Raw genomic sequence first — 27902 nt, forward strand, 5'->3', positions numbered from 1 at the left:
CCAGCCACCAGCTACTAGCGTACAATACTCCGGTCAGTCCCGGGCGCCGAGAAGCCGCCAGCCCCTCCTTGCCGGGCCGCATCCGGCGCCTGAGCCGGAAGCCTAGCTTCCGGTTCCCAAAACCGCGCCTCGGAAGTGAGTCAGGCTGCCAGTACCTAAAATGGCCGAAGAACTGTCCGACGCTGCGGTCAACGAGGGTAAAGTGGGCGGGGACCAGGAAGTTGCCGACTTGGCCGTGGCAGCTACCGGGGGCGTGGCTTCCGGCGGCTCGCGCCCGTGAGGAGCGGCGGCTGACAGGCGCTCCTCCCCAGACGGCGGTGGCCGGAGCCCGGCGAGGCGGGCGGCTTCTAGCTCGCGTCCTCGAGTCCCGGCCCGCGAGCCTCCAAGGCCGCGCCGGGGCATGGAAGAGGAGAAGATGGATGAGAATGAATGGGGGTACCACGGGGAAGGCAACAAGAGCCTGGTGGTGGCCCATGCGCAGGTGAGTGGCGAACGGGTAGTGCGGTTCAGGCCCTCGCCCGATGGTCTTGGTCCTCGGGGGCTCCCGGTCGTTCCTAGCACCTCACCAGTCTGGGCCTGTCTCCTTTTGGAACCCGTAACTCATTCCCCGTTCTCCTAGCATCTTCCCCATTTCGGTCCCCCATTCCCGGCACCCCCTGTCTCCCCCCTCCCCCGTATCCCCTACCTAAATTGGTCCCCTGGCCCTACTAGTACCCACCTATTTCCCCCCGCCCCCTCAGCGTCCCCCCGGTTCTTACCGTCGGTTCCCAGCTCTTCCCTCCCACGCCGTGTGGGTGCCTCGCGGTCTCACGCGGTACAGCCTCCGCCCGGGTGCTCGCCCGACAGCCTGGCGGAGGCTAAGCCGGGACGAGGGCCTGGGCAGCACTGGGGGAAGTGCCTGGAATCCTGACGCTACCAGCTCGTCCAGAGTTGAGCTTCTTGAGACCATGGATCTGCTGTTCTTCCTGCTTTTGGCCTTAATAATAACAGGGGGAAGCGTACAGGATCGCCTGTAGAATCCTTTACAATTCAAAGGGTTTCCCCTTCTTAATCCAGCGAGTATGTCAGAAACTATAGTGACTCTCATAAAGGTGAATCCAGGAAGAGAAGCATATGGATTTGTGTGTGGCTGGAGATTTCTTTGACATCTTGCTGTCTGATACAACTACACAGGAATGTAGTGGGCTGGATGGTGGGGTAGTTGATGGGGAGGTGTTTTGTAGGGAGGGGTTACAGCTTGGCAGTTAAAAGGCACAGGCAGCTGGGACAGTTTCCAGTTTTACCACTGCCTGGTGAAGAAGGCTTAGTGCCCACACTTGTAAAGTGGAGATAGGAATAGTTTGCTTTATGGAATTTCAGGAAAGATCAATTGAATAGCAGTCAGACAAGTTATGCTGGAGTAGTGTTAACTATCATCCTCTTGGACAGGTGGAGCAAGCAAAACTCAGAAAGATTAAGGACCCCTGGTGTAGATCAACAGCTGTTCAGGGAAGGGAAAAGGTCAGCCAGGTGGCCTATTAGATTTTGGTTTGTTACTATCAGCACAGTTGGAAATCAGAGAACTCAGACCACAGGTTTTACTCATGATCTTTTAGGTGAATTAATAATGGACAAGGCTGAACAGAGGCCATCCTCTTCAAGGGTGCTGTTGTATTAAGTTTCAAAAGTAGTGACAGATGATGGAGCAAGTTCCAGACTTGAAGCAAAAGGACACCCAGAGTTGGAAGATCATAGGCTTCTGTGAACTTGTCTCTGTGACTCCCTCTTCACTGTGTGTTTGCCCCTTCCCTGAGCAGGCGGCTCCAGGGCAGCCTGGATCCTCCCTTTTGCACAGCTTTGATGGTTTATAGTTATGTCTCTATTTGTTTTTACCTTGTTAAGCTTACCTTTAGTTACCCTGTTACCCTGGTCCCATGTTATTCATTCTTTACTTTTTAATTGTTGTTACCATTACTATTTTGCAGTGCTGAGAATTGAACCCAGGGCTGTAAGCATGCTAGGCAAATGCTTTACCACTAAGTTATTCTTCTAGCCATCTTTCTTTATTTTAAACTTGCTTCTTTATGCTTATTCTACTTGGTGGTTGTTTTAGCTCATTTAAAATTGAAGATTATTGTTATGGATTAAAAACTGGTGGTCAGCTTAACACCAGCTGAATTAAATCAGCATGGTGCTGTGTGTAGATGGTTCACCTGAGGAAAGTTGCCAGCATAGAGACATGGAGAAGAAGAGCTAGGTGTTGTTTCGAGCTGTTGGTCCTCCTGGAAGAGCTCATCATGGTTGCCTCCCTGATACGAATTCAGCCATTGTCATCAGAGGAGCTCAGGACCTTGTTGGTGAGAGTGGTTGTGGCTTACTTTGGGGGAGTTCTGGTCCTTATACTGAGCATCGCTTCCTGGCTCCAGAGGGGAAGATGTGTGCTATTTAATCTCCAAGAGAAGCTTGTCATGCTGGCTTCCTGGCATGTACTCAATTGTTCTCATCATCGGAGGAGCTCAGGCCCTCCATGTTGCTGAGGATGGCTGTAGTATTTTTTAGGGCAGCCCTGATTCTTATTTTGAGAGTGACTTCTCTGCTCCAGTGTAGAATCCTCAATCTACGTGCACTGTTCCTTTACCTGCTTGCATAGACTTTCTAGCTTCTACCACTGACCTTTGGGCCTTCCCAGTGTAAATCCCTAAAACAGACTGGAGTGAGTCCTTCTCTTGGGCTCTAAACCTCCAGTTAGATTTGTGGGAGGTATTGTCGTGGGCTATAGGTCTTCATCTGGACTCATGCAGAATATTGCTGTGGGACACAGGCTCTTAGCTGAATATTCTGGGTGGTTAGTGTTATGGACAGATTTTCTGCACTTTCTTGTGTTTAATTCTGGGTGACCATCATAAAATAATACACATTCTGTGTCCTGATTGTAATTGTTCTCTCAACCCCCCCCCTCCGACTGCAGCAGTTATAATCACAAATAGTTGCATTAAAAAAAAAAATCATTCCACCAAATTAAGGTTGGGTGTATCTGCTAATGTAGATAAAGTGAATTGTGCTGAGTGCTGAGCTGCTCAGAGTCATCTTCATGCTAGGCTTTGGGCCGGCATAAGCCTGGCTGGCATGTTTGTTCAGGCTGTAGTCCAAGGGGGAGACAGCAGGCCCTGGAAGACAGCTTTTCAGAACCTGCTTTGCTCAAGAAGTGAGTGGAATAGAGATAAAGTGGATGAGTGAGAACTTCTCTCTGGAAGCCAAACCTGAGAGCAGTGCGCTTTGCCACTCTGCCCAGATCTGCTTCAGCCAGCCCAAGAGAGGGAGGCCTTTGCCAAGTTGTTCAGATGGGGAGAAGATCACTTTCTCTGAGTGGGCACCTACCACTCTGAAGTGAAACGCTTTACAAGGGCTTCTGTCTGCTCTTCCTCCCTAGCGGCATAAGAACACAATGCATGTGTAGACAGTCATCTTGAGACCTGTCCTGTAGGAGCTGAGGGTCTAGGTGGGAACATCTAGACTGTCATTGGTCAGCCACACTAAAGGCACCATGATACTCTGCTGTGTGCAGGCATGGAATGGAAGACAGTGAAAATTTTTAGTGCAGGCCTTGCGGCTTGGGGATGGAGGCACTCAGTGTGGTCTGCAGGAGTGTGTGGGATGCGTAGGGCAGTCAAGAAGGGGAAGGACTGGCAGCCTTCAGAGCTTCTCCATTGCTCGCCCAAACAGTCCCAGATAGTTCCAGTGTCAGCTGGAAGGCAGTTCTTTCTAGGCTTCAGAGCACTGTGAAGTGTGTCCCTTTCCCAGGTAGGTGTAACATGTGTAGTGTCTTATATCCACCTGGCAAGGACCCTCTGGTGCATATGGGCTGTCAGCCAGCCTGGCCTCACTGTGTCCCATAGCTGTCTGGAGCCCAAGGTGTGAACTCTGAGAGGGTACCTTGGGCAGGGACATACCATATCAAGGCGCACACATTCCTATTTGCAACCTAAGGGCATGGCATCTTTGCTAGCAGCCACACCAGAGGTCAGCAAATCCTGTGGTCACCTCCCATGCCTCTGCATTGGACTTTCCCAAAGAGTCTCCTTCACCTTTAGCTTGTTGATTTTGGCTCAAGGTCTTGTCCTATGGAAGTCACTTTATAACTTGTTTATTGTTCAGTATCTTTGGTGTCCAGGGTACTGAGTCACCTTCACTTTGGGGTGCAGGAACAGATGGTGCACTGAACTGTCGTGTTTTCTTTTTAGTGACATCAGAAGTAACATGAAAGACTGCCACTTAACTGACCTGCCTGCAAAGAACATTTATCGAAAGCATGATGAGAGAATTCCTCAGTTCCAGTGATTCTAGTTTTATAACCTTTTTGAGTTTCTAAGAAGAGCTTCAGATCATTTCTGCAAATTGTATTGGTGGCTTGGGTGTTTGGACCTTGTAGGTGTGAAGGTCAAGCAGTTGGGGATCTGCTGCACTGTTTAACGTCTTGACTTGTGTGTTAGGATTTCTTGTTTATAGATTTTTTTTCCTTTTGTGCAATATAGCAGTATTTTAAATGTTAGACTTTAACTTGTTTTTGGTTTTTTTTTGAGATCGGGTCTCCTAATTTTGAACTCTTGGGCCTAAGTGGCCTGCCTCAGCCTCTCAGCTATAATCTATAGCTGAGATTATAGGTGCTTGCCATCTGCTGAGCAACTCAGAGTATATAGAAAAATTCAAACAGTTTAGTTGGTTATTTTCTAGTGGGTGGATTGGGTAAATTATGCTGTTTCACTTAATACAGAGAAATTTTTTTACAATGTTAAATGAAAAAAACAGGTATGGTTTTTCCTGTAATCCAGGTGCCAACCAGTTATTTGGTAGACTAATATAGAAAGATTGCAAGTTTGTGGCCACTCCTGAAAACTAAGAGAGGCCCTGCCTCAAAATTAAAAAAAAAAAAAAAGAAGTTCTGGGGAGGTAGTTTAGTGGCTAGGGCCTCTGCCTAGCCTGTGCAAGACCCTGGCTCCAGCACCCAAAGAAGAAGAAAAAGTAAAGCATAAATTATGAAAGAGTCATAACTTGACTCTGATTACACATGTGATTGGAACAAAATAGGTCAAAATGTAACAAGTAGTTAGTACTTTGTTACAGTCCTGATTGACTTTTAGTTTTTTTTTTGAGACTGTGTCCAGACTGGTCTCAAACATTTAGCCTTTGGTGACCTTTTGCCTCAGCCCACCAGGTAACTGGGACTGTGCATGTTTGCCAAACTAGGCTGGTCTTTGCTTTTTAAATTTTTCTCTAAATTTCTTGCAGTGAATATTGTAAAAGGGATGGGGTACATATTTCAGAGGTAGACTGTGTATTTAGTGTGCTTGAAGCCCTGGGTTCAATCCCTACCAGCTCCAAAAATATCAGGAAAAAGCATTAATTTTTGTTGGTCTGATTTCTATTCTGGTATTTTGGATAAGGACATAAGTAGAAGTGAAAATAAAGATCTTGTAACCAAAGATGTCCATTGTAGACACCTATAATTATTTATAATAGCTCAGTTGGAAGTAGCTCTTTGGTGCTATAAGAATGTTGGAGATCTTTTCTGTTCCTTTTTTTTGAGACAGTGTCAGTGCAGTTTGGGCTGGCCTTGAACTCACTTTGTAATTCAGGCTGGCCTCAAACTTGGAGCAGTCCTACCTCAGCCTCCCAAATGCTGGGATTACTGGTGTGTATCACCATGCCTGACTTCTGTTTCTTTATTGCAACTCTAAGAGAATAGAGCAAGTCACTGGAGCTGCACCTCTGACTGAATTCTGACCAAGAAGGGGGAAGGAATCAGTCGGGAAGAACATTGCCATGTCACCAGGGAAGGTATAAAACCAGAAAAAGATTGTGCAGTAGCATCACAAGGTTGAAAACCACAAAGAAATATGGAAATGAAGCCTAGCCATGCAACAGTAGGCATGAATAAAAAGGTAAAAGCCAGTCATAGTGGTGCATGTCTGCAATCCCAGCATGCTGGGAGGCTGAAGCAGGAAAATGACAAAGTTTGAGCTCAGCCTGGGCAATCCAGTGTCATAGGGAGGCCCTGTCTCAAAACAATAAAAAAAGGGTGGCGTGTAGCTTAGCTAATGTGAAGACCCTAGGAAAAACCAAAAGGCACAAGTAGTGAACCCCATCAAGAAAACTGAGATCACCACTGGATTGCTCAAATGCACATAGGTCATTTCTTTTTTTCTATTTTTTATTTTTAAATTGGTACCAGAGATCAAACTCACGACCATGCTCTTGCAAGGCAGGTGCTTATGCCACTGAGCTAAATCCCTGGCCCTCTGGTTATTTCTGTAAAAAGATGTTAGCGATGAAAGTTAAGTGAGGCCCCAGGGGTTAGGCGTATGCCATGCAGTTAGAAGAAGTAGAGAACCGAACTCATGTTCTTCCACCATCTCCAGGAAGAAGTATGAAATCCCACATTCTTAAAGCACCAAAGAGCTACTTTGCACCTAAGCTATTAGAAATCATTACAGGCGTGCTGTTTTTCTGCCAGTGAAAGCTGGTATGAAGTTGATTTTTTTTTTTTAAATCTGTTCTCTACTATCTCATGAGTGTCTCATATGTCTCATGAGTGTTGCCTGGCCCTGTTGCTGACCATGTTCTCAGTGGACCTGTCTGGCACATTCAGGGACAAATGTGTTCCAGCTGTCAGAGCCCATTCTGGACCCTGACAAGGAGTGGTTGGCTCTAGCTATTCTATGTAGGCGATCCCTGTGTCTGAGTCTTGGTATTAAGACTGACCTTTAAAGTGGATTCTGCAGCTCCCTTTGGGGAGATGGGGGTGGTGATTGGGTTTCTGGTGACAGTGCTTGGATGATAAACGGGTGGGTGGAGAAAGCAGCTTCCCTTGAAATAGATCATTGTATTCAGACTTGCTCAGTTGGTCATGGTTCCAGCTCCCTACTGGCAAGGGGAAGGAGGCTTCCTGTGGGTGATAGCAGGGAGGCCTAGCACTGGTATGGACTTGGTAGCTGAGGACACCCTGGAGAAGGGTGGACCAGAAAAGGGGAGCCACCCAGGCTTGTTGTCCAGGCCTCAGAACAGCTGTGTCCACATCCCCTGCTGGGACCAGCTTTCCAGCCAGAGCCCCAACCTGCTGGTTGGTATAAGGAACCTGATAACTCAGAAGATGTGGAAACCCCCCTCCTCCCCCACCTCCAGGCCGTGCTTTAGCTCTCTTGACCTTGACTTTGGGGTCAAGCCCTTGATCTCCAGGCTTCCCTCCAGGCTGAGGCTGGGCCACTAGTGGGGCAGGACCTGGGCTCCAGAAGACGTAATCTGTGCCTTTGGAGCCTCACTTTGCACATTGTGCTGTGACTTGAGTTGCCCACCTTGGAGGGAGAGATGGCAGAGATGATATAGTGTGGGGGTATACTCTGGTGCTCTGCACACTTACGCATTATAGTAATAATAAGATTATTAACATTAATTTTTTGTTATTTGCAAGTAGGAGTGAGGGCCAAACCCTGGAGTCATTGTGGGTTTGATCTGTTTTTCTCCTGGGACCTGTGTACAATTTTTCTTTGTATAGTGTTCATACAATTTGGTTTTAAAAAATCTTGATAAGCCAGATAATTGTTTTCTGAATTAATTTATGCTCAATGTTAATGGCCTGTGTGTTAACAATGCAAAGGAAATCTGTAATTTCCATTTGTAAGTAGAGAAAACCAGTTGCGGCCTTTATCAGGCTCAGCAGTTGCAGAGAATGTTTTAAATCTGAGTGTGTTAACAGGCAGGTTTTGCCTGTTGAGGGTCTCTGTGTTTCTGTGTTAGGGTTTCTGTTCCTGGGCCCTCCGAACTCCTTTCTCTGAGGCTGCAGTGGGGCATTCCAGCAATGAAAAGGCTCATGTGACTATCCTGGCTTAGCCCTCCGTGCGACTGCCTGGCTACAAGGCTGTTGTGCAGTTTAATAGTTAGTTTCCTGGGAAATTGAGAGACTTGCTTTGCCTTTAGATGCCATAAAGCTCTGTGGGTGAGCGCACTTGGCTCCTGTGGGCAGCAGGCATGGCCCTGTGTGAGGGGCAGAGCTAGCGCTCATGCTGCAGGGGGCCAGGGCAGTGCGGGTCAGTTCCTGCAACCAGGGCCTTGGTATATTTTCTCACTGTGTTGGTTTTCTTTTTCTTTTGGGGAAGTGGGAATCAAACTCAGAACCTCACGCTTGCCAGGTAGGTGCTGTGCCACCGAGCTCAATTCCTGGCCCCACTACCCTGGTTTCTAGGCACTTCCAGGCTTCTGGGGAACCTGCTAACTTCCCCCCAGAGACGTGTGCTGCTGAGGTGCTGGGTGCCACAGCAGCAACGCTCATTGTGTAATTAGTGTCTTGGTGGATTGTAATGATGTATTTGGTGCAGTTGGTGGAGGGACTGATCAGATAGGCTCTGGAGCAGAAATTGTGTCGAGATGATTCACTTTATGGTAGAGTTAGTATTTTTGTAGCTCGACTTCTGCTTTTCCTAGAATTTGGGTGGAATTACAGTTTCACTAAGTGGAACTGGTGGACCACTTTCACTAAGTGGACCCTCAGCTGATTGAGTGGATCCATTGTCAACACCAGCCCTGCACTTAGCGGGGGCAGTCTTAGCGTGGGCCCTATCCATCTCAGATCCCCAGCCTGAGAATGGCATTCAGGGAGGGGACAGCTGTCCAGTGGGTTAGCAGTGAGACAAGTGAATGACACTACCTGGGAATGGGGCTCAGTGATAGGTACTGTGGTTCATGGATAGTCCCACCCACCTGGAAGACTGAGGCAGGAGGATCTCCTAAATGCAGGAGTTCCAGACCAGCCTAGCCAATGTAGTGCAATCCTCTTAAAAACACCAGAAATTTAAAAGTAAACTTTAAAAAAGGAGAACAACCAGGGTCCAGGAGAACCAACCAGAACAGCTGGGTTTTAGGAGAAGAGTGTGGATTGACTGAGTAGGTAGGTCCGGGTCCCCGGGGGTGGATTCATCTCCATGGAGCTTTTTGCTTTATAAGGCATCTTTTGTTCTGGAAAGCTGTGCTTTCTAAGCTGTTGCCAATATGGCAGCCTCTTTCATCCTGGTTGGGTCCTGGGGTACTACCCAGTATACCTGCCAGGGACTACATCCCACCCTGTTATGTTCGGGTAGAGCCTCTGTCAAGCACCTTCTTCCCACATGGAATGTATATATTATGTGAACATTGAAGTGCTGAAATGCTGAAATAAGCAGGATGTTTAAAAGTATTATTGTGGCTGGGTATGGCCTATAATCCCAGTGCTTGGGAGGCTGAGGCAGGAGGACTGCTATGTGTTCGAGGCCTGCCTGGGATACACCGTGAGTCTGAGGCCAACCTGCGCTACCGAGGGAGACCATGTCTCAAAAAACTAATCCCCTCACCCTGCAAAAAAATGGTCTTCCTTGGAGATGCTGTTAGACTTGTGCTGAATCATCCTTTCATATTCTTCCACATAAGCACATCATACTTGAACCTCATTGAAAAATTGTTATTTGAGAAAGTTGAGGGCCGATGACTTAGTTCAGTGGCACAGGCGCTCACCTGGCAAGTTCAAGGTCACGATTTCAGTCTCCGATATGGGAAAAAAGAAAAGAAAAGAAAGTAAGATTGAGATGTAACATACCTGTTGCAAAGCAATCAGATTGTAAGAGTTTACTTAACTGTGAGAGAGTAAATGAGCCCAGACCCCATGACCAGTATCTTTTTTGGTATTCTTCAGGGCCCATCCCTTCTGCCTAAGGAGCGTGCGCTGGGGTCAGTGTTACATATATGTATTTATGCATAAATGAATAGAACTACATTCATACCCGTGTATATCATGCATGTGGACATACTGTGTGTTTATATATTTCCTTCTTTCTGAAAGTGGGCTCATTATGTGCTTTTCACATAGTAGCATGGAATGATTGTCTTTCTGCCTGTTTGTATTCAATGGCTGTCCTGTTTTCCTGTAACTGGCTGCAAGCCAAGCTTCTCCATGGCATGCAGTGTATCCCTTTGCATTTAACCATCTCTCTATTGTTGGTCAATGAGGTTGTTTCCATTTTATTTGGAATTAAAGAGGTGCTTTTATACACTGTAGCTAAAGTCTATTGAGTTTCCTTAATTATTTCAAAGTAAATATCTGGGCATGGGCAGCCTGGGCCAGAGGCCATGGGTTTTCTGGCAGCCTGTCACCCTGAAGTGGCCCCATCCAACGCTCCCCTTTGCAGGGGATTCCCAGTGGCCTGGGCCTCAGGGCCCCCAGCCTGACCTCACCTCTTCTCCGAAGCCACTTGTTGCTGAGTCTGCTTGGCAGCCAAATATTAATCAGATTTTGTTTTATTTTCCAACAGCGCTGTGTTGTGCTACGTTTTCTGAAGTTTCCTCCAAATAGGAAGAAGGTAAATATGTCACCCCTCCAGTCCTTATAACCATTATTTAAGAAAACTTGGGGTTTTTCCAGGTGTAGGAGTACTAATGCTAATTGTAGAAATTTAAATTGGACACAAGCATTCAGTGTGGAAGGTGGTGAACCTCAAGATTTCTGATGTGAGATCTGCCAGGTCTCAGCACTTTGACCCATGTTTCATTTTGTGTCCTGCATGTCACCCACCTCTGTTCCCATGGTGGTTCTGCTTGACACTAAGTAAAAGAGGCCCAGGCCCAGTCTGTGGGTCCTGCTGCGGCGAGGACCTTGTCTTGACTCTCCCTTTCTGGGACTGTGTGCCTCAGTCTCCCCATTTGTGGAATTGCCTCTGTGGAAGTAGAGAGTGCAGTGCCTGCTAGACAGTCTATGTTATGGTGAAGTCCTGCTGGGCAGGGCCAGAGGAAACAGCAGTGTTACCCATGGGCCACCACAGAGCACTGTTGCTGTCACATTTTTGACCTTGTGCTGTGGCCAAATGGCTCTTTTAACATGTGAATCTTAGGTGGTTGCAGGTGACCTAGTGCAGAAGCTCCCATAGCCATGGCTCGGTCCCTGCTTCCTGTGTGGGGTGAGGGCATTACGTGCCATGAAGGTAGCTCCATGCAGCCGAGGCGGTGCTCATTGCAGGGGCTGTGTCAGTGTGGGATGGGCAGTCATCAGCTCACTGGGGCTCCTGGGAGATGAGGGGTGGAGTGGGGCAGAAGCCATAGAAAGCTGGGGGCTCTATGAGTGGAGGTGTGAGGCCCTCACAGGGGCTGGGTTCAGGGAAGGAGTGGTGGGAGCAGAGGGTCCCCATCAGACAGGGCTGCAGTAAGAGGAGGGAGGGGCACAGGCAGAGGGGACAGCGCTGCTAGAGCCTCCTGTGCTCCTGTCTCACCCACCAAAGAGAAACGACCTGAGGTGTGCTGTTTTGGTAGGACGTGTCCCAGTGACTCTGCCGCCTCTGTCCCCTCTGCTTAGTGACTGCAGCATTCACCCATACCCACCCCACTTCCTTCCCAGGCAGCGTTTGCTGCACATGCTCTGTAAGCAGCACGTTGGGATGCAGCTGCTTTGTTGGAGACCTTGTGCTGCCACTGCTATTGCCTGGACAAACTTTTTTTTGGGGTACCAAGAGTTGAACTCAGGACTTTGCACTTGCCAGGAAGGTGCTTATGTTGCTGAGCTACCCCCCTGGCCCTGGACAAGTTTTTTGTCAGCAGCTCTAACAGTCGTGTGGGGCCATTGATTATGTTCTGGGCCTTTCTGGCAAGTCTGACTGATGTGATCCCATTGCAGGAGCCACAGGACATCTGCACATGCTTTATAGCCATGCAGGTCATAGCCAGGTACAGGCAGTGGGTTCTCCAGGGACCGTGAAGACACAGGGTCACTGCTCAGTCCTGGGGCTCTCTGAGCTCAAGCTGAGTGCTGAGTGCCTTCCGGCCCATCTTGGACAAAACCCCAGATGTATAGCAGACCTGCTGGTGCAGTGAGTTCTAGCCAGCCTCTGTATGTGTGACTCTCCTGGGAGTGACCCACTGTCAGTCCTTTGCCTTTCTCACCTTTGGGATATAGTGACAACAGGAGTGATTTTCCATCAGTCTCACCTGTGTACTGACCCTTGTAAAACCTCTTGATGAAGGAGGAAACACTTTATTCTCTGTCCAAACACCTGACCCCTTCTGGACCTGAGGTCTCTAAAGCTCCTCAGAGGGCGTGTTGGTGGGAGTGGGGCTCCTGGGAGGAGGAGGGAGTGAGGGGACAGGCCTGGGGCAGGAGTCCTGGGGGGCCCTAGGGGGCCTTGCTCAGGCTGAGGGCTGTTGCTCAACTGTGGCTTGGATGCTCCTGCGCTTGCGCTGGCTCTTGGGGGTTTTGGGGACCTTCTGGGGGCTTCTTACCAGGTCCGTGTTGAGCTCATCTTGTGCTTGTCTCTCATAGACCTCAGAAGAGATATTTCAGCACCTGCAGGACATAGTGGACTTCGGCAGAAATGTCATGAAAGAGTTTTTGGGGGAGAACTGTGTGCACTGTGGGGTAAGTGACTTTTACTCATTTCTCAATCGTGTACAAGTTCCCTGTCCACAGTACTGCAGGTCGGTTGTGGGAAACATTGTGCGAAATGATGACTTTGATACCGTCAGAGGCTCTGAGGGGTTTGCTCACCTGCAGCAGCCAGGTGGATGCTGAGAGTCTCCTTTTCTAGCTGAGGACAACAAGGTCCAGGGAGAACCTGCTCTTCTCCCTGTGGGGCAGTTGGGGGCGCTGCTTGGTGAGGGTGTTCACGTTGTCCTTGAGCTGGAAGGGGCAGCTGTGTCCACTGTCCTGCAGCCTGGGGAACACAGGGAGTCCCAGCCCATTGGCTGAGTGACTTTGTAGAGAGGAATATGGCCATGGACCCAGGGATGAGTCACTGCTTGTCACACTGACTGAAGGACCACAACTGTCTCTGGCAGTGGGTTTGGTTCTGTCTGGCCCTGGTGTGAAGGGTCTCAGTGTCTCTCCTCCTTGTGAGGATGCCTGCCAGAGTGATCCCCAGCTTGCTTTCCTTCAGGTGAGTGCCCTGGCAGGATTCTCGCAGAGTGCCCAACCCTGGGCAGCTGCCTAGGCAGGCCACCCTGCCCCTGCCTGCAGGCACAGTATGTCAGCTTGTCAGGCACAGTGTTCCATCATGGACAAGGCACAGTTGGCCTCTGTGATGAGCCACAGCCTGGCCCCTACCTGCTCCCAGGGCTGGTTGGGTGGGTGGCACTGTAGGTATGGTATGTTGAAGAAGATGCAGGCAGCCTTCTTATAAAATGAGCAGTTTAAAGTTGTTAGAAGAATCTCAGGGTATCTGTGGACTCAAGCAGGCAGTAGCGTGGGGAGGTCTTTGTATGTGTGGCCCCAGACCTGTGTATGTACTGTGTCCCCAGCTGTGCACTGTGTCTCTGTGTGTGTGTGTGTGTGTGGGCGGGAGGGGGTATTGGGGGTTGAACCTGGGGTGTGAGCTATATTCCTGGCCTTTTTGGTTTTTTGTCTTTTTCTTTCTTTCTTTCTTTCTTTTTTTTTTTTTTTTTTTTTTGTCTTTTTCGTTTTTATTGGTATCAGGGATCGAACTCACAACTGCCTGCTTTGCTTGCAAGGCAGGCGCTCGATGCTGCTGAGCTAAATCTCCAGCCCCGGCCTTTTTGTTTTTAAGACAGGGTCTCATTAAGTTACTAAGTTGCCCAGGTTGGGCTCAGGCTTGTGATGGCCTTGTGCTGGGATTATAGGCATGGCCACCATGTCCAGCCTTCTGTGCAGTTCTTATCATTGTTCTCATGTACACTGGATTAGGGTGGATATTTGCTCCTTTGAACCTTCGCTTTCTTTAAAGTGCAGCAAGTGTGAGACACCTTGAGATTGGGAATTTTGGGACTTTTACATTTCCTCTCTTCCTTCCTTTCAGATTACCCGATTGTATACTGAGATTTTTTGTGCCTCTCCTAGCAGCAGCATATATAGCTTGTTTTTGTAACTAGGAAAATCACAAGCGAGACAAGTGTGGCAGGCAGGGAGCAGAGAGGACAGCACAGGCAGGGCTGGTGGAGGGGCAAGCCTCCTGTGGGCAATATCAGGCAGGCTGCTTGTGTCTCTTTGAGGAAGGTTTAGAGGTCATAATTCTGCTACTCTGAAAACCCAGAAAGTCAGGGAAGGTGATATATTTCTTAAATTGAATCCCTTTCATTTGGGAGATTGCCAGGGAACAGTCAAGTAGAGAGGAAGGCTGGCCATCAGCCAGCAGGTACCCTGTGACCAGCTCACTCATGGATAGCAACTCTGTGGCCCCTGAACTGCTTTCCAGGTGGCAGTGTGAGACTGTCTGAGGCTGTCTGAGGGTCTGCGGGAGTCTTAATGTGGCCCTCCAACTGCCCCTGGCCCCTGCTTTGTGTGCATGGATGTGTGACCTCCAGGCCTTCTATAGTGGTGCGGCTGCTCCCCCCACGGTGGCACCTGGCTGCTTTGGGGAGAGCTGGTCAAATGCCGAATTGTTTAAACTCATTTGTGTGTGTGTGCTGGAATACGCATAATGTGAAATTTGCCATTTTAACTGTGCTTAGGTGCACAGCTCTATGACATTAACTGTCTTCTTGTGCAACCCACATTATTTCGTGTTTTCTTACAGGAAGTTGTTCAGCTGCCTTTAGAGTTTGTGAAACAGTTATGTTTAAAGATACAGTCTGAAAGACCAGGTAAGTATTTCTTAAGTTATGAATATTATTTCTGATTTTAAAAATCCCATTTGAAAAGTATTTGAAGTGATCACTGATGTTAGGTACAAGCAGTTTTCAGCAGTTTTATGGCCAGAACTTCATTATCCCCTCCCAGTCCCATGCTCACCTTTCTTGAACTTTCTGGTGGTCTAGAATGAGGTGCCCCCCACTCCCCGGTTACTGATCAAGACGTAGTGCAGAATTGGCCACTGTGGGATTCCTTCCTGACTGGATCAAGAAATGAAAGCAAACAGGGCTTGAGGTCTGGCTGGGGTAGGGAGGAGCCAGCCTCATGCTGCAGGTTCTGTGCTGTGGCAGAGGAGGTAGAGACACAGGTTGTATCTGGGCTCCAATCCTTTTGTCCGCAAAGGTGGACAGAGGCCAGCATGCTGCTCAGCACCCCTGTTTCATTTTGTAATCATAATTGAAGCCTTAGGACTTCAGTGAGAAGAACCATGCTGCCGCTTGTGGTAAGGATGAGGAAAGAGGCTTGTTGGGGGTGAAAGAGGGAAGCCTTGCCTTGTTTGGCTCAGTCCACCGAGGCAGTGTCTAGGCATTGCATCAAGGAAAGGCCCAAGTCTGAGGGAAAGGTAGGGCCTGCAGCCGCCTCTCCCACACCCAGTTCCTGGGCTGAGGGAGTCACAGAAGTAGGGGATCATTCCCGAGGCGTCCTCACTTTTTCACTTCCTCACTTCCTCACTTCTGACAAATTTGGAGGTCTCCAAGGCCATCCTCAGGTTTTTAATTGCTAGAAGGACACTAAGTCTCAGCGTTACTCTCATGGCTGTGGTTCAGTACAGCTGGAGGACAAAGATGACAGCAGCCTAGGGAAAAGGCGCAGGGGCAGAGTCTGGAGATTTCAGGATCCTCTCCCACTGGGCCCTGTGGGCTGCTTTTGTTCCTTCACCAAGCAGACATGACATGAGGGTGGCCACCAAGAAGCCGTAGTGTTTAGAGCTATTACCAGGGCTCAGAGACATGCAGGGTGGGGTTGACTGCTTGCCTGCCTGTGCCCAGAGCTGAGAGCACCTGCCTAGGGCTGGCCGTAAACCACTGTTTTGTGGTTGTTTTTGGTGACAGCATCTTGCTGCGCAGTCCAGGCCTCCCATGTAGCCCAGGCTGACCTCACACTCACTGTTCTGCCTTTGCCTCCTGAGGGCTGGGGTTACAGGTGTGGCCCACTGCACCTGGCCTGGCGTGAGTCACTTTATATTACTGTTGTAGATCCCAAGGTCCCCAGGCGAAGATGAGGCTTTCGCTAGGTTCAGAGTGGCCTCTCGGAGCAAGCACAAGGCTAGGTCTGTCACTGAAGGGGTGCTTACGCTTCTCTGACCCTTAGGTGTGGCCTGCGCCCTGTCTTTCAGAGTCTCGCTGTGACAAGGACCTGGACACACTCAGTGGTTACGCTATGTGCCTTCCTAACCTCACCAGACTCCAGACCTACTGCATTGCAGAGCACCGGCCCATTCTGTGTGTGGAGATTAAGGTGAAGCTCCTGTGGTGTGGGGAGAGGGAAAGGTGCCCGAGTGTGCCGTGCAGCCCCTTCTCAGATATTGAGCTTGCTTTGCTGCCCTCCAGAGCTTGCCCCTTTTCCCACATTCTTTGGGTCCCCTCACAGCTCCAAATCCCAAATTTGGGCTTACTCCTGGGTGCTGACGGTGGGGATACCTACCCTGCACAGCTAGACTGGTGTGAGGCCTGGTCAGGAGTCACCAGTGGGAAGCACGTGGGGTTCTTTTCTCTCAGTGAGCATCTCGCACAGCTTCCTTGTCTCCTCCCCATTTCCTCCAGCTACCATGGCCTTTGGCCACCGCTCAGTGTGCTGAGGACCTGCCTTGAGGTGCCCTGTAGGTGGAGACTCTGTATTTTGCTTAGGGACTCTCCTGCAGGCCCAGAGGCCAGTGTGCCCTCAGAGCCCTTGAGAGTCATAGTCAAGGGTCAGGTGTGCTGTCTGGCACAGGCAGGAGGAGCTGCAGAAGCGCCAGGCCCACTTGCTTCAGCTTTCCCTTCAAGGGTATCTGCCCTGCGCCCTTCAGAAAACCTCCCTGAATGCCTGGCTAGTGTCCCCTTTCTCTCAGCCTCATGACGCGGTGACCCCTGCATCACGCCCTTGGCCTGAGCGCTTACACCTTGGGACCCTCAGGGGCAGGTCACTGGCTGGCTGGCTGGATGTTCTGTGTCCCAGCCACGTTCTGCAGCCTGACCCTGAGTGTAGGCATTGTGTTGCATGTGCTCAGAGGATATGGCATTTAGAAGGCAGCTGAATTCCCTGACTTTCTGCAAGCCAAGCAACTATCAGATGGACAGGCTGCCTTTTGTCAGCAGAAAGAATGCCTGTGCTTCCCCAGTAGGGAGCCCTGGTCCTGTTGCACTCCTCCCAGGCTGCCAGGCGCATTCTGTGAGGACACAGGGCAGAGGTGTGTGTGACATGGTGGGTGGGGAAGCATCCACCCTGCAGGGAGCTGGAGAAGAAGCAAGTCCCCCGGCACCTTTTGTCGTCTTGCAGTTAGTAGTGTGTCTGCTTAATGGTGTGTGATTTCCCCTAAATGCTTTTCCTTCCTTTTCTGTTTATCTTACAGCCAAAATGTGGGTTCATTCCTTTCTCGAGCAGTGTCACCCATGAGATGAAGCATAAGGTGTGTCGCTACTGCATGCACCAGCACCTCAAGGTGAGAAGAGCTGGGGTTTAGGTGGGCTGCTCCTTCCTCTGGGAAGAATAAAAGAAAATGGGGACGTTTCCTACTGATGTTTTACTTCAGAAGTAGCTTATGTCCACTGGTTTTTATTTTATTTATTTATTTGTTTTTACATGTTTATTTTTTGAAGACAGGGTCTCACTCTGCAGTTCAGGCTGGCCTTGAACTCACTCATGTAGCCTAGGCTGGCCTCGAACTCACAGTGATCTTTCTGCCTCAGCCTCCTGAGTGCTGAGATCACCACTTTTTTTCCCCCTTAAATTAAGGTATCATTTGCAGATCATCAAGCTTCCTCTTTTGACCATATAATTTTGGGTTTTAATGAGTATCTTTAGGGCCACCACTTCTATCCAGCTTCAGAACTTTTTTATCACCTCACGAGCGACCCCTGTCTCTCTCAGCAGTCCTTCCCCATTGCACCTGGCAGCCAGTGCCGAGCTTTCTGTTTCTGTGCTTTTCCACTTCTGGATGTCTCACAGAAAGGGAATCATACACTAACGGGCCTTTTGTGGCTGGCTGTTTCTCATTTGCTAGTGTTTTTGAGGTTCAGCCATGTTGGGGTATGTGTCAGCCCTTCTTTCCCTTTTTGGCTTTCCTTATTCAGACATTATTTCTTTGTGTGAATATGTGGCATATTTGGTTTATCAATCCTTTTGTTGGATGAAGTGCCAACATCTGGATTCTTTCTGCCTCTTGGTTACTGTGAGCATTCATGGATGTGTGCTTGTTTGCGTTCTTGTTTTCAGTTCCCTTGAGTAACTTCCTAGAAGTAGAATAGCTGAATCCCAAGGTAATCCTGTGTCTAGCTTTTTGAGGAACCACCGAACTCTTTTCTACCACACTGAATTGTTTTATATTCCTCCCAGCAGTGTGTGAATGTTCGATCTCTTCTCACTCACGTTGTTATTATCCTTTTTTGCGATTAGAGGTACCCTCAGAGGTGTGCATTGGTATTGAGAGGTATTTTCCTAATGCTAGTGATGCTGCTCATGTGCTTATGGTCGTTTTTATCTTCTTTGGAGAAATGTCTCCTCAGAAGTCCTTTGCCCATTTTTAAATTCTTTCTTTTTATTGTTGAGTTATAGCATTGTCTATATATTTTAATATCTTCTGTGGTAAATGATGTTTTGCAGATATTTTGTGTTATTCTGAGTTGCTTTTTATTCTCTGTAGATAGTAGTAGCCTTTGCTGAAAAAATTAATTTTGATGAAATCCATTTTGTCTATTTTTTTCATTTGTTGACTGTGCTTTTGATCTTATATCCAATAAGTCATGACTAGATCCAACATAATAAAAATTTTCTTCTATATTTTCTTTTTCTTTTTTTGTTCTGCGAATAGAACTTAGGACTTTGCATCTGCCAGGCAGGCACTGTCCTACTGAGCTGTATCCCCAGCCACTTACATGTTTTCGTGTAAGAATTTTATGTTTTATTTTTAGGTATTTGATCTCTTTCGAGTTAATTTTTATGTGAATATCTGACCTCCTTCTTTGGCATGTGGATACCTGGTTTTCCAGCCTCTGTGGAAAGGACTATCCTTTCCTCCAGGTAACTGTCCTGGCACCTTAGCCGAAGGTCTTTTGTCTGTGTAGGTGAGGGTTTATTTCTGGGCTCTGTATTCTATTTTTGTGGTCTGTGTGTCTTTATGTCAGAACCAGCCTTTTTTATTTTTTTAATTTTTTAAAGTTTATTTAAAGAAAAAAAAAACAAGACAAAACCAAAAGAAAGGGTAGAATACAGAATTTCAAAGAAAAATGTTAAAATTAAGAAATTACTAGTTGATAAGTTACATATTATCCTCTTAGAAACAGCTGTTAAAGTTACAAAATCACCGCATAAAATGCAGACACTCCAATACTGACAGTGCAGACCATTCTGTAGAACCAGCCTTTTATAACGGCAGATTTGTAATGTATTTTGAAATTGGGAAGTGTGATTCTCCAGCTTTTCTTCTGTTTCAGATTGGTTTGGTGCTTGGGGGCCCCTTAAAATTACATAGGAATTTAAGGATTAGTTTTTTTTTCAGTTTGGCAAAAACAGACTTGGAACATTGAAAAACTGTATAAATTCAGATCATGTGGGTAGAATTATATCCTTATTCCCTCTGTCCTTTAGTGTTTAGCAAACACCATTCTACTTCAGTATCTATGAACGTCTACTCTACATACCTCATATAAATGGAATTATATGGTATTTGTCTTCTTGCAATTTGTATATATTCCTTACCATAATACAGTAATAACTTGGTTCACAAACAACATTGTTGAGCAAAAATTTACTTTCATTTGCACACTTCGCCTTAGGTGATACAAATGACACAGCCGTAATCATAAAACAAGTTAAGTCTGTAAACCTAGCTACCCCTGCATTCTTAAAGTTCATCCGTGTTGTGGCACTTGTCAAAATTTCCTTCCTTTCAAGGCTGGGTAACACCATCCTGTTACGTGTGTATTCTGGGTTTTGTTTATTCCTTCGCCTGCTGATGGCCACCTGGTGATGCCCTGCTACCTTTCGGCAGTTACGAGTAAGACTTTATCTGCTTCTGGTGCTTTTGTGTGAACACCCAGGAGTAGTAGAACTACTGCATCATATAGTGTGTGAGTCAGTTTTTTTTTTGTTTTTTTTTAAACCTAGAACAGCAGTTTAAAGGAAGAAAGGTTTATTTTGGCTCATGGTTTCAGAGGTTTCAGTCCACGCTTGGCTGGCTGCATTGCTTTTGTTGGGCCTGTATTGAGACAGAAGCATCATGGTGGAAGAGTATGGTCATGGAAGGCTGCTCACCTCACATTGGCCAGGATGCTGAGAAGGTAACAGAGTCAGAAAGGAAAGGGGCCAGGGACCAGGTACAGTCCCCAACGCCACAGGCCCGTAACCCATTTCCTTCAGCCAGGCTCCACCTCCTGTTTCTGTCATTCCCAGTAATGCCGTCAAATCATGACCATACCGTGGCTTAATTCACACGATGAGGACAGAGCCATTGTGATTTAGTCACTTCCCCCAAAGTGCACCAACTGGCAGCCACGCCTTCAGCACATGGGTTCTAGTGGGCATTTCAGGTCCAGGTCATAATGTGGTAATTCTGTTTTTGATTATGAGGAACTTCCATAGTATATTTTTATTGTGTTGGCATTTTATAGTCTTGTCAACAGGGCACAGGGGCTCCAGTTTTCTCACACTTTTGCCAGCTCTTGTTATTTTCTCTTATTTTCAGATAGTGGCCATCTTAATGGGTGTGGGTTGGGAAATACAGTTGCTTGTTTATTGATTCGTACCTAACTGAACTTCAGTTGCTCTAATTTTTGTGAGTTCTTAAATTATCTGTGTACATTATTAGTGTTCACAGAGCTTTCCCTTTTTCCAGCACAGACGCCTTTTCTTTTTTTCCCTGATTGCCCTCCTGGAATTGGCAGGCAGTGTTGCATAGAGGTATTGCAAGCAGATGTCTTTTGTTTTCTTCCTGATCTTAGGAACCTTTAGTTGTGTGATGTTTGCTGTGGGTTTTTTATAAATATTATTATTATTATTATTATTTTTTGTCTTTTTATCGGTACCAGGGATTGAACTCACGACTGCCTGCTTGCAAGGCAGGCGCTTATGCCGCTGAGCTAAATCCCCAGCCCCTATAAATATTATTTTTGAAAAAACAAATTTAAACCCCTAAAAAATGCAGAACTTTTTGAAATGCTTGTTTTGTATCTGTTGAGATAAGCTCTGAGCTCGTGAAGTGTATTCATTTGTTCTCTCTGGTGTATTGAGTGATTTTTTTTTTTTTTTTTAATGCTTGGCCATTTCTCAGATAAGTTCCACTTGGTCATGATGGTGTATACTCCCTTTATGGTGCTTTTCCCCCTTAGTTTTTGTTGAGAATTTTTGAAGTGTGAGGGAGATTGGTGTGTGGTTTTCTTTCCTAATGATGTCTTTGTCTCCCTTTTGTCCCACTATGATAACTGGCTTCCTGGGATGAGTTAAGAAGTGTTTCACTCCCTTCACTATCTTTTTTGTTGTTGTTATTGTAGAGGGGAATTTGAGTGTTGGAATTGATTCCAGTTTAAATATTTGATAGCATTGACTTTTGAAGCTATCTGGTTCCGAGTTTTATGTTGAAGGTTTATTTTATTTCAGAGTTTCTTGTTATCTGTTGAGAAAGTATTTCTTTAGTCAGCTTGTAGTTGCGTGCTACTGGGAATCTGTCTATTTTGTCTAATCTTTTAGCGTACAATTGATCATAGTATTTCTTGATAATTCCTTTTTATTTCTGCAAGCTTGGTAGTAACATCCTTTTTATCATTCTTGATTTTAGTAATTTGGTTCCTCTTTTCTTGATGGCCTGACAAAAGTTTTGTGTCATATTTGGTGTCTTCAAAGAAACAGCTTTTGTTGTGTTTTCTCCATCTTATCCCCTATTTACTACTTTATTTGTCTCCACTCTAATCTTTACTGTTTTCTTCCTGTGGTTGCTTTAGGTTTAATTTGTTGATCTTTCAGTTTGTTAAAGTAGTATGGTTATTGATTTAGACTTCTTTCTGTTTGTCTATCCGTCCACCTGTCTGTCTATATTGAATCCATAGCTTGTGTAAGCTAAGCAAGAGCTCTACCACTGAGTTACATCACAAGCCTTCTTATTTTTATTTTGAATAAAATAGAGGCTCAGGCTGGCCTCAAACTTGTGATTCTCCTGCATCAGCCTGCCAAGTAGCTGGGATTACAGGTGTGTGCCACTGCACCCAGCCCTTCTTATATAGATGTTATTCTGAGTTTACTCTAATGACTCTCTCTTAATCCGTAAGTTTTGGTATGTTGTGTTTTAATTTTTATTTATCTTATTTTCTGATTTCTTTTTTGGTTTCCTTGACCCACTAGTGAGTAAGAACATTCAGTTTTCACATCTGCAGGTGTCTCAAATTTCATTTTGTCATTAATTTTCTATCTCATTCCATTGTGTTTGGAGACCATTGTTTGCCTGATTTCACTTGGTGAATTGATTGAGGCTTGTTTTATGTCAACGTAAGTTTTGCTCTTGAGGCAGTGCACGTTCCCTTTGGTAGAACGTGTACCACTGCTGGGCAGAGTATGTTCCGGGACACGGCAGGTCCTTCAGCGCGTAGTTTTCTGCCTTCCTGTTAACTCCACTGTAGGTAGCGCTGTGGTGCACAGAAGCTTTTGCTCTTCGCCACCTTTCCTTTGTGCTGTTGTTTCATGTAAGTCACACCTTTCAGAGTGTATACTTGTCACTGCAGAGTTGTAGTTTTTGTCTCATGTAGTTGTCATTGCACAACAGGCAGAGTTTAAATGAAAAATTATTATCCTAAAGGACACATTGCTATTAATCCTTTTATGCTTTCCCGGTTCTTCTTGCCACTTGCTAAAGCAGTTCTGGAAGTTCTTTCTCGGGCCCGTGGTTGTCCTGCTATGGATGCTTTGATGTCCAGAGATGATTAAAAATGTTTATTTGTCACGGTCACTTTGACTTTGGGGAGAGCCAGAAGTCACACGTGCCAGATCTAGGGAGTAAGGAGGATGAGGACCCGTGGTCATGTTTTCCACCAGTGCATCTTTACATTGGATGCCACTAGGCAGCAGTGTTCACTGTGTGTGTGTGTGTGTTTTTTAATTGTCTTTTGAGACAGGGTCTCTCTATGCAGTTCAGGGTGGCTTTGAGCTCACTTTGTAGTTCAGCTGGTCTCGAACCTGCCTCCGCCAAAGTCCTGGGATTACAGGCGTGAGCCACCACGCCTGGCTTTCACTGTGCTTTTGATCATACTTCACAAAGGGGGACTTCCGGATGGCTTCTGGGATGAGCGTGCTCGAAGCAAGGAGAGGAGCATTTTGAGAGGGTTAATGGCAGTGACCTTTACTATAATAAATATTAAAAATTTAAAACCCACTTTTTAAATCATCCCACATATATTTATCATATTTATCAATGTACTTCTCTTCATGTGCATCAAGTTTCTGTCTGCTATCCTCTCAATTTAACCCGTAAACCTTCCCTTAGTGTTTCTTCCAGGTTAGGGTTACAACCAACAGATTGTTTTAATTTTTGGTTTTGGGCAGTGTTATGATTTCTCTCTTTCTCTCCCTTCCTTCCTTTATTGGTTTCCTTTTTTTATTTTTATATTTTGGTACCAGCGATTGAACTCATGACCTTGCACTTGCCAGGCACGTGCTGTGCTGCTGAGCTATATCCCTGGCTATTGTTTTGAGACCAGGTCCCACTGTGTAGTCCAGGCTGCCTTGAACTTCCTATGTAGTCCAGGCTGGCCTTGAACTCATGGCAGTCCTGCCTCAGCCTCCTGAGTCTGGGATTACAGGTGTGTGCCACCACTGCTGGCTTGATGGTCTCTATTTTTTTAATTTTACTTATTCATTTTATTTTTGGTACTGGGGATCGAACTTAGGAACTCACAATACTCTCTACTTTTAAAGACAGTATTACTTCCTTTTTCTGTAAGCATGTTAAAATAGTTGATTTAGTTCTTGTTTAGTAGGGCTTACCTCTGCGCTTCTGCGCTTCTCCCATGGACAATGTGTTGATTGCTGCCTTTTTTAATCACATGTTTTGTGGTGATACTTTGAAAATGGGCACTTTAAATAATATAATGTAAAAAAAATATAGTGTCACTACTGTGAAAATTAGATCCTATGTCTCTTTATATTTTATTTTTGCTGTCTGTAGTTGTTATGGTTTGGTTAGCAAATTTTCTAAGTTTTCAAAGTCTGTGTCCTCATCATGGTGTCCCAGAACTCTCTGGCACTGGCACTGGGAGCTACAGGTTTGATAGAGACTTTCTTCAGTGTTTGTGTGCAGGGTGGAGCCCACTTAAGACTCAGCAGCAGCTTCAGCTCAGCTCTGGGAAAGGGTAGGGCTGCTGGACCCTTCTCTATCCCATTGCAGGAGCTTTCAGAACTCTCTAGGTCTCACCACTCAGCTTGTGCTGTTTCAGCTTTAGGTGACCTAAAAACCTGCTGTCTCAGGAAGCCATGAAATTAGATGCAGAATGGCCTCTAGATTTGTTTTTGACAAATGCCCGTGGATAAAAGGCCTCTTGGCACGGAGGGAGCTCTGCTCCAGGCCAGTAAAGACAGCCTTGGTGGCAGAACCTTCTGGAACAGCGAGACAGGCAGGTCATAGCCTCTGCTGGAGAAGAAGAGCTTTTGGAGGTGCTTCTGGCCAGTCTGGTCCCCTCTGTGGCAGCTGCCAGCTGCTGGTTTCACTGTGATCCTGGCATTTGGTTTCATGGTCCTTTGGAGCTAGAGCTGGGGATGGAGACAAGAACAGTGTAAAGCGTTGAAATGCATGCTGCTACTTGTATTTGGCCCCCAATTTTTTTCTCCTTAAAGTTTTGCAAACCTTTGGTCGTTTTGCAGAGTTCTAAATTTTTGATTTTAATAATTTTTTTTGTTAGTTTTCTCATGCAAAAGCCATGCTGAGCTTATAAAATGGTTTTTTGAGACTGGATCTTTGTATGGAGCCCATGGCTGGCCTCAAATTTGTAGCTTTCGGCCCCTGAGTACTGGGATTACAGCTGTATGCTACCATGCCCAGCTAGAAGAGGGTTTTTTTTTTTTTTTTTTTTTTTTTGGAGACAGGGTCTCTGTGCAGTTCAGACTGGCCTTCAGCTCATTTTGTAGCCCAGGCTGGTTTCAAACTCGAAAGGATCCTCCTGCCTTAGCCTCCCAAGTGCTGGGATTACAGGCATGAGCCACCATGCCAGGCAAGTTGGGTTTTTTTAAAGTGCAAAATATAGTTAGTTCTGTTAGCTTATGAGTGAGGCAGCTTTTACCAGGTAGCTCCATCTCCTAGTGGCTCATCAGTTAAACATTACCAGGTTTTATGTTGCTCATCTGTCCTTCTGACATTAGAGTCTAGGTTCTTCTCATCTTGAACAAAGAATTGAATGAAATGAGCAAAAAGTGGTGACACAGTTTATTTGAACAAGTAATAGTGAAAAGTGAGGGGGAAACTAGCTCTGCAGAGGGAGCTTGGGCTGAGTAAAAAAGGAAAAAGCAAGGTAATGGTGCTCCCTAAAGGATGTGGGGTGGGCCGGTGTGAGGAAAGCACGATAGCCCTGGTTAGGGTAGGTGGGACCTTCCGGGTTCCTTCCTGTGAAGATGGATATTTATAAGGGATGAGCCGAAGCCTCTTCGTGTGTGTGTGTGTGGGGGGGGGGCACGTGGGTGTGTGTATACTCAGAAGATGAGATAGGTTCATGCCATGTGTGTTTATTGTGCTAAATTTTTTCATTAAAATAATCCCTGGTGGTTATTTGTATATCCTAAGTCTTTTTCAGGAAACATACTTTTTAAAAAATAAGTTATTTATTTATTTTAAGGTGCTGGCGATTGTACCCAGGGCTTTGTGTACTAGGCAAGTGCTCTGCCCCTGAGCTATCGTCTGTGCCCCACACTTTGTTTTTAAGAGCAAAACATGACATCGTATTGTCTGCACTGTTTTGCCAGTTGAATAAATCTAGGTTAATCTTAGTCCTACCTCTTTCTGGGAGAGGCTGCATGTCTTACCCATTCCTTCATTTAATAGATTGCTTGCCAGGCCCCAAGAGAGTTTAGTCCCTTCTCCACTCACAATGACCTTTTTTGGTTCTAGGATTTTGGTATTAGTAATCTGCACTGAACATCTTGTTCTGTATCTTTTTTGCCCTGTGCTAGTTTTGTTTTTCTCCCCTTCTCCTTCCTTCCCCTCCCCTCTCTTCCCATCTCTCTCTTGTCTCTGTCCTGTCCTGTTCTTTCTCTCTGTTTCTTTTCTTTTCTTCCTTCCTTCCTTCTTGAGACGAGGTGTTGCTATGTAGTTCAGGCTGGCCTTAAACTCATGGCAGTTTTCCCGCCTCAGCCTTCCACGTGCTAGGATTACAGACTTGCACCTGTGCTAGTTTTTCTAGATTTCTGATAGTTTTGCTAAGCCAGGGGACCTGCACATCTTGCATTTCGATGGTTACCAAGAAGGTTGTGCCCATAGACAGTCCCAGCGGTGATCCGAAATTACTTGTTAACAGTGCCTTCTCCGTGACTAGGTATTATAACTTTAAAGTTACATCAGTTTCATTTTCAAAGTTTAGCCATGAAATTTTCAGGTGCTTGCCAGTTTCCTCACTGCCCAAGGAAGTTCTGAGCTTGTAGTAATGCGTGTCCCTGAACTGGCCGCTCAGTTTCCTCGGATGCAGTGGTGTTGCCTGGGGTCCCCCTTGGCATGCCTGCAGCCTCCTTGTGTGCTGGTGCCGGCCCTGTGGTCACAGACAGCCAGTCGTTTGATGCCCTCATGTTGGTGTTTTCACAGGTGGCAACTGGAAAGTGGAAGCAGATAAGTAAATACTGTCCCCTTGATCTCTTCTCAGGGTAAGTGGCACTTTTGCTTTGCTGTTTGGAGGGGGTGGTGCCCTGGGAGGTGGGCCAGGGCTTTCTGTAAGATGTTGGGGTGCCCTGCTGATGGTGAGGGCACTAGTAAACTGAGCTGAGCTGGGGTGAGCATGAGGGGGAGGCAATGCTGTGGACTCTGGGGGTCCTGACCTTCACCATCTTGTGCAGCCCTTTCTCTGAGGCAGCCGATCAGGGCTTTTCTGTCTGCTTCTGGCTTAGTGATTGTCTTGAGGTCTGCTCAGGAAAGCGGGCAGCCAGGGCAGGCTCCTGTTCCCTGCCAGCCAGGCTCGCAGCCTTCCAGGCCCACACACAGCCCCTTGGGGTGAGGAGGCCCGTGGGGAGCTGGGGACATCCCTTAGCACAGGGCTGCAGTGCCAGCGGGCTGGGCAGGCGCAGGCCCGTGTGTCGGGCCTTTTCCAGCCTCCTCTTGTTCCCTGGGAGCCTGCTAGCAGTGCTAAGCCCAGGTGGCTGGCTGGTTGGCCGGCCGGCCTATTGGCCGGCAGTCAGTGCTCTCAGTCTGAGACTGTTGCAGGCCTTCCAGAGCAGACAGCTGCCTTGGGGGTTGTGAAGTTCAGGTGATGTGGTGAAGTGGAGTGAGGTCACCCAGGCCAGGCCTCAAGGGTATTGCGTGGAAGGCAGTGGGCTTGAGGAGTCCTATGCTGATCCACCCTCTCCCTGGGCTGTTTTGAAGCAGCAAGAATAAAGACAGGTTGTTGAGTTAAAACTTGTGAGAACTTGGGATGGGGAGGGGAGCTCTCCCTGCAGTGCCCAGAACGGGGCCTTCCCAAGCCTGGTGCAGGTCATGGGGTCGGTGCCTTTGTGGGGTTTGCTGCCATGGTAGCCCCGGGCAGAGCTTGGCATCCTGGGGGTGGGGGCTGGCCCCTGGGTTCCTGTGGGCTCCATGGGGGTAGTCGGGGACAGGAATGGGGTGCCAGGGCGGTGAGTGCTGGCTGGGATTGGGCAGGTGCTCCAGGGTCCCCCTTCCTATTGTCCCGGCGTCCTGCCCACCCCACCTCGGTCTGGGTCCCTCTGCTCTGCAGCCCCTCGTGTTTGGGGCCAAGGTGAAGGGAGGCCACTATTGGAAGTTTGGGGATGGCCATGGGGGATGGGGCCTGCCTGCCTGGAAATCATGTCTGTGTTTGCCCTGCAGAAACAAGCAGAGGATGCACTTTGCCCTGAAGAGCCTGCTGCACGAGGCACAGAACAACCTGAAGATATTTAAGGTGAGCTGGGA

The 27902-nt window shown here is 47.2% G+C and overlaps 1 protein-coding gene across 2 annotated transcripts in view; it reads left to right on the plus strand.

Annotated features, from left to right (window-relative positions):
- Window positions 1-234: 234 nt before the first annotated feature.
- Window positions 235-27902, plus strand: part of Ippk (inositol-pentakisphosphate 2-kinase) — a 45908-nt gene continuing 18240 nt past the window's right edge. Inside the window, exons 1-9 of one of the 2 annotated variants that reach the window (XM_023564367.2) lie at window positions 344-481; window positions 9695-9729; window positions 10311-10358; window positions 12305-12400; window positions 14511-14577; window positions 15963-16084; window positions 17178-17267; window positions 26589-26647; window positions 27819-27891. In XM_023564367.2, coding sequence (XP_023420135.1) covers window positions 12362-12400; window positions 14511-14577; window positions 15963-16084; window positions 17178-17267; window positions 26589-26647; window positions 27819-27891 — 450 coding nt within the window. In that variant the 5' untranslated portion in view covers window positions 344-481; window positions 9695-9729; window positions 10311-10358; window positions 12305-12361. Of the gene's footprint in view, window positions 482-9694; window positions 9730-10310; window positions 10359-12304; window positions 12401-14510; window positions 14578-15962; window positions 16085-17177; window positions 17268-26588; window positions 26648-27818; window positions 27892-27902 lie in introns of both variants that reach the window. The other variant, XM_003468236.5, reaches the window with a different exon arrangement.

Source organism: Cavia porcellus, unplaced genomic scaffold, assembly GCF_034190915.1.
Source record: "Cavia porcellus strain 051 isolate PalLab524CR breed Dunkin Hartley unplaced genomic scaffold, mCavPor4.1 scaffold_17, whole genome shotgun sequence".
Lineage (NCBI taxonomy): Eukaryota > Metazoa > Chordata > Mammalia > Rodentia > Caviidae > Cavia > Cavia porcellus.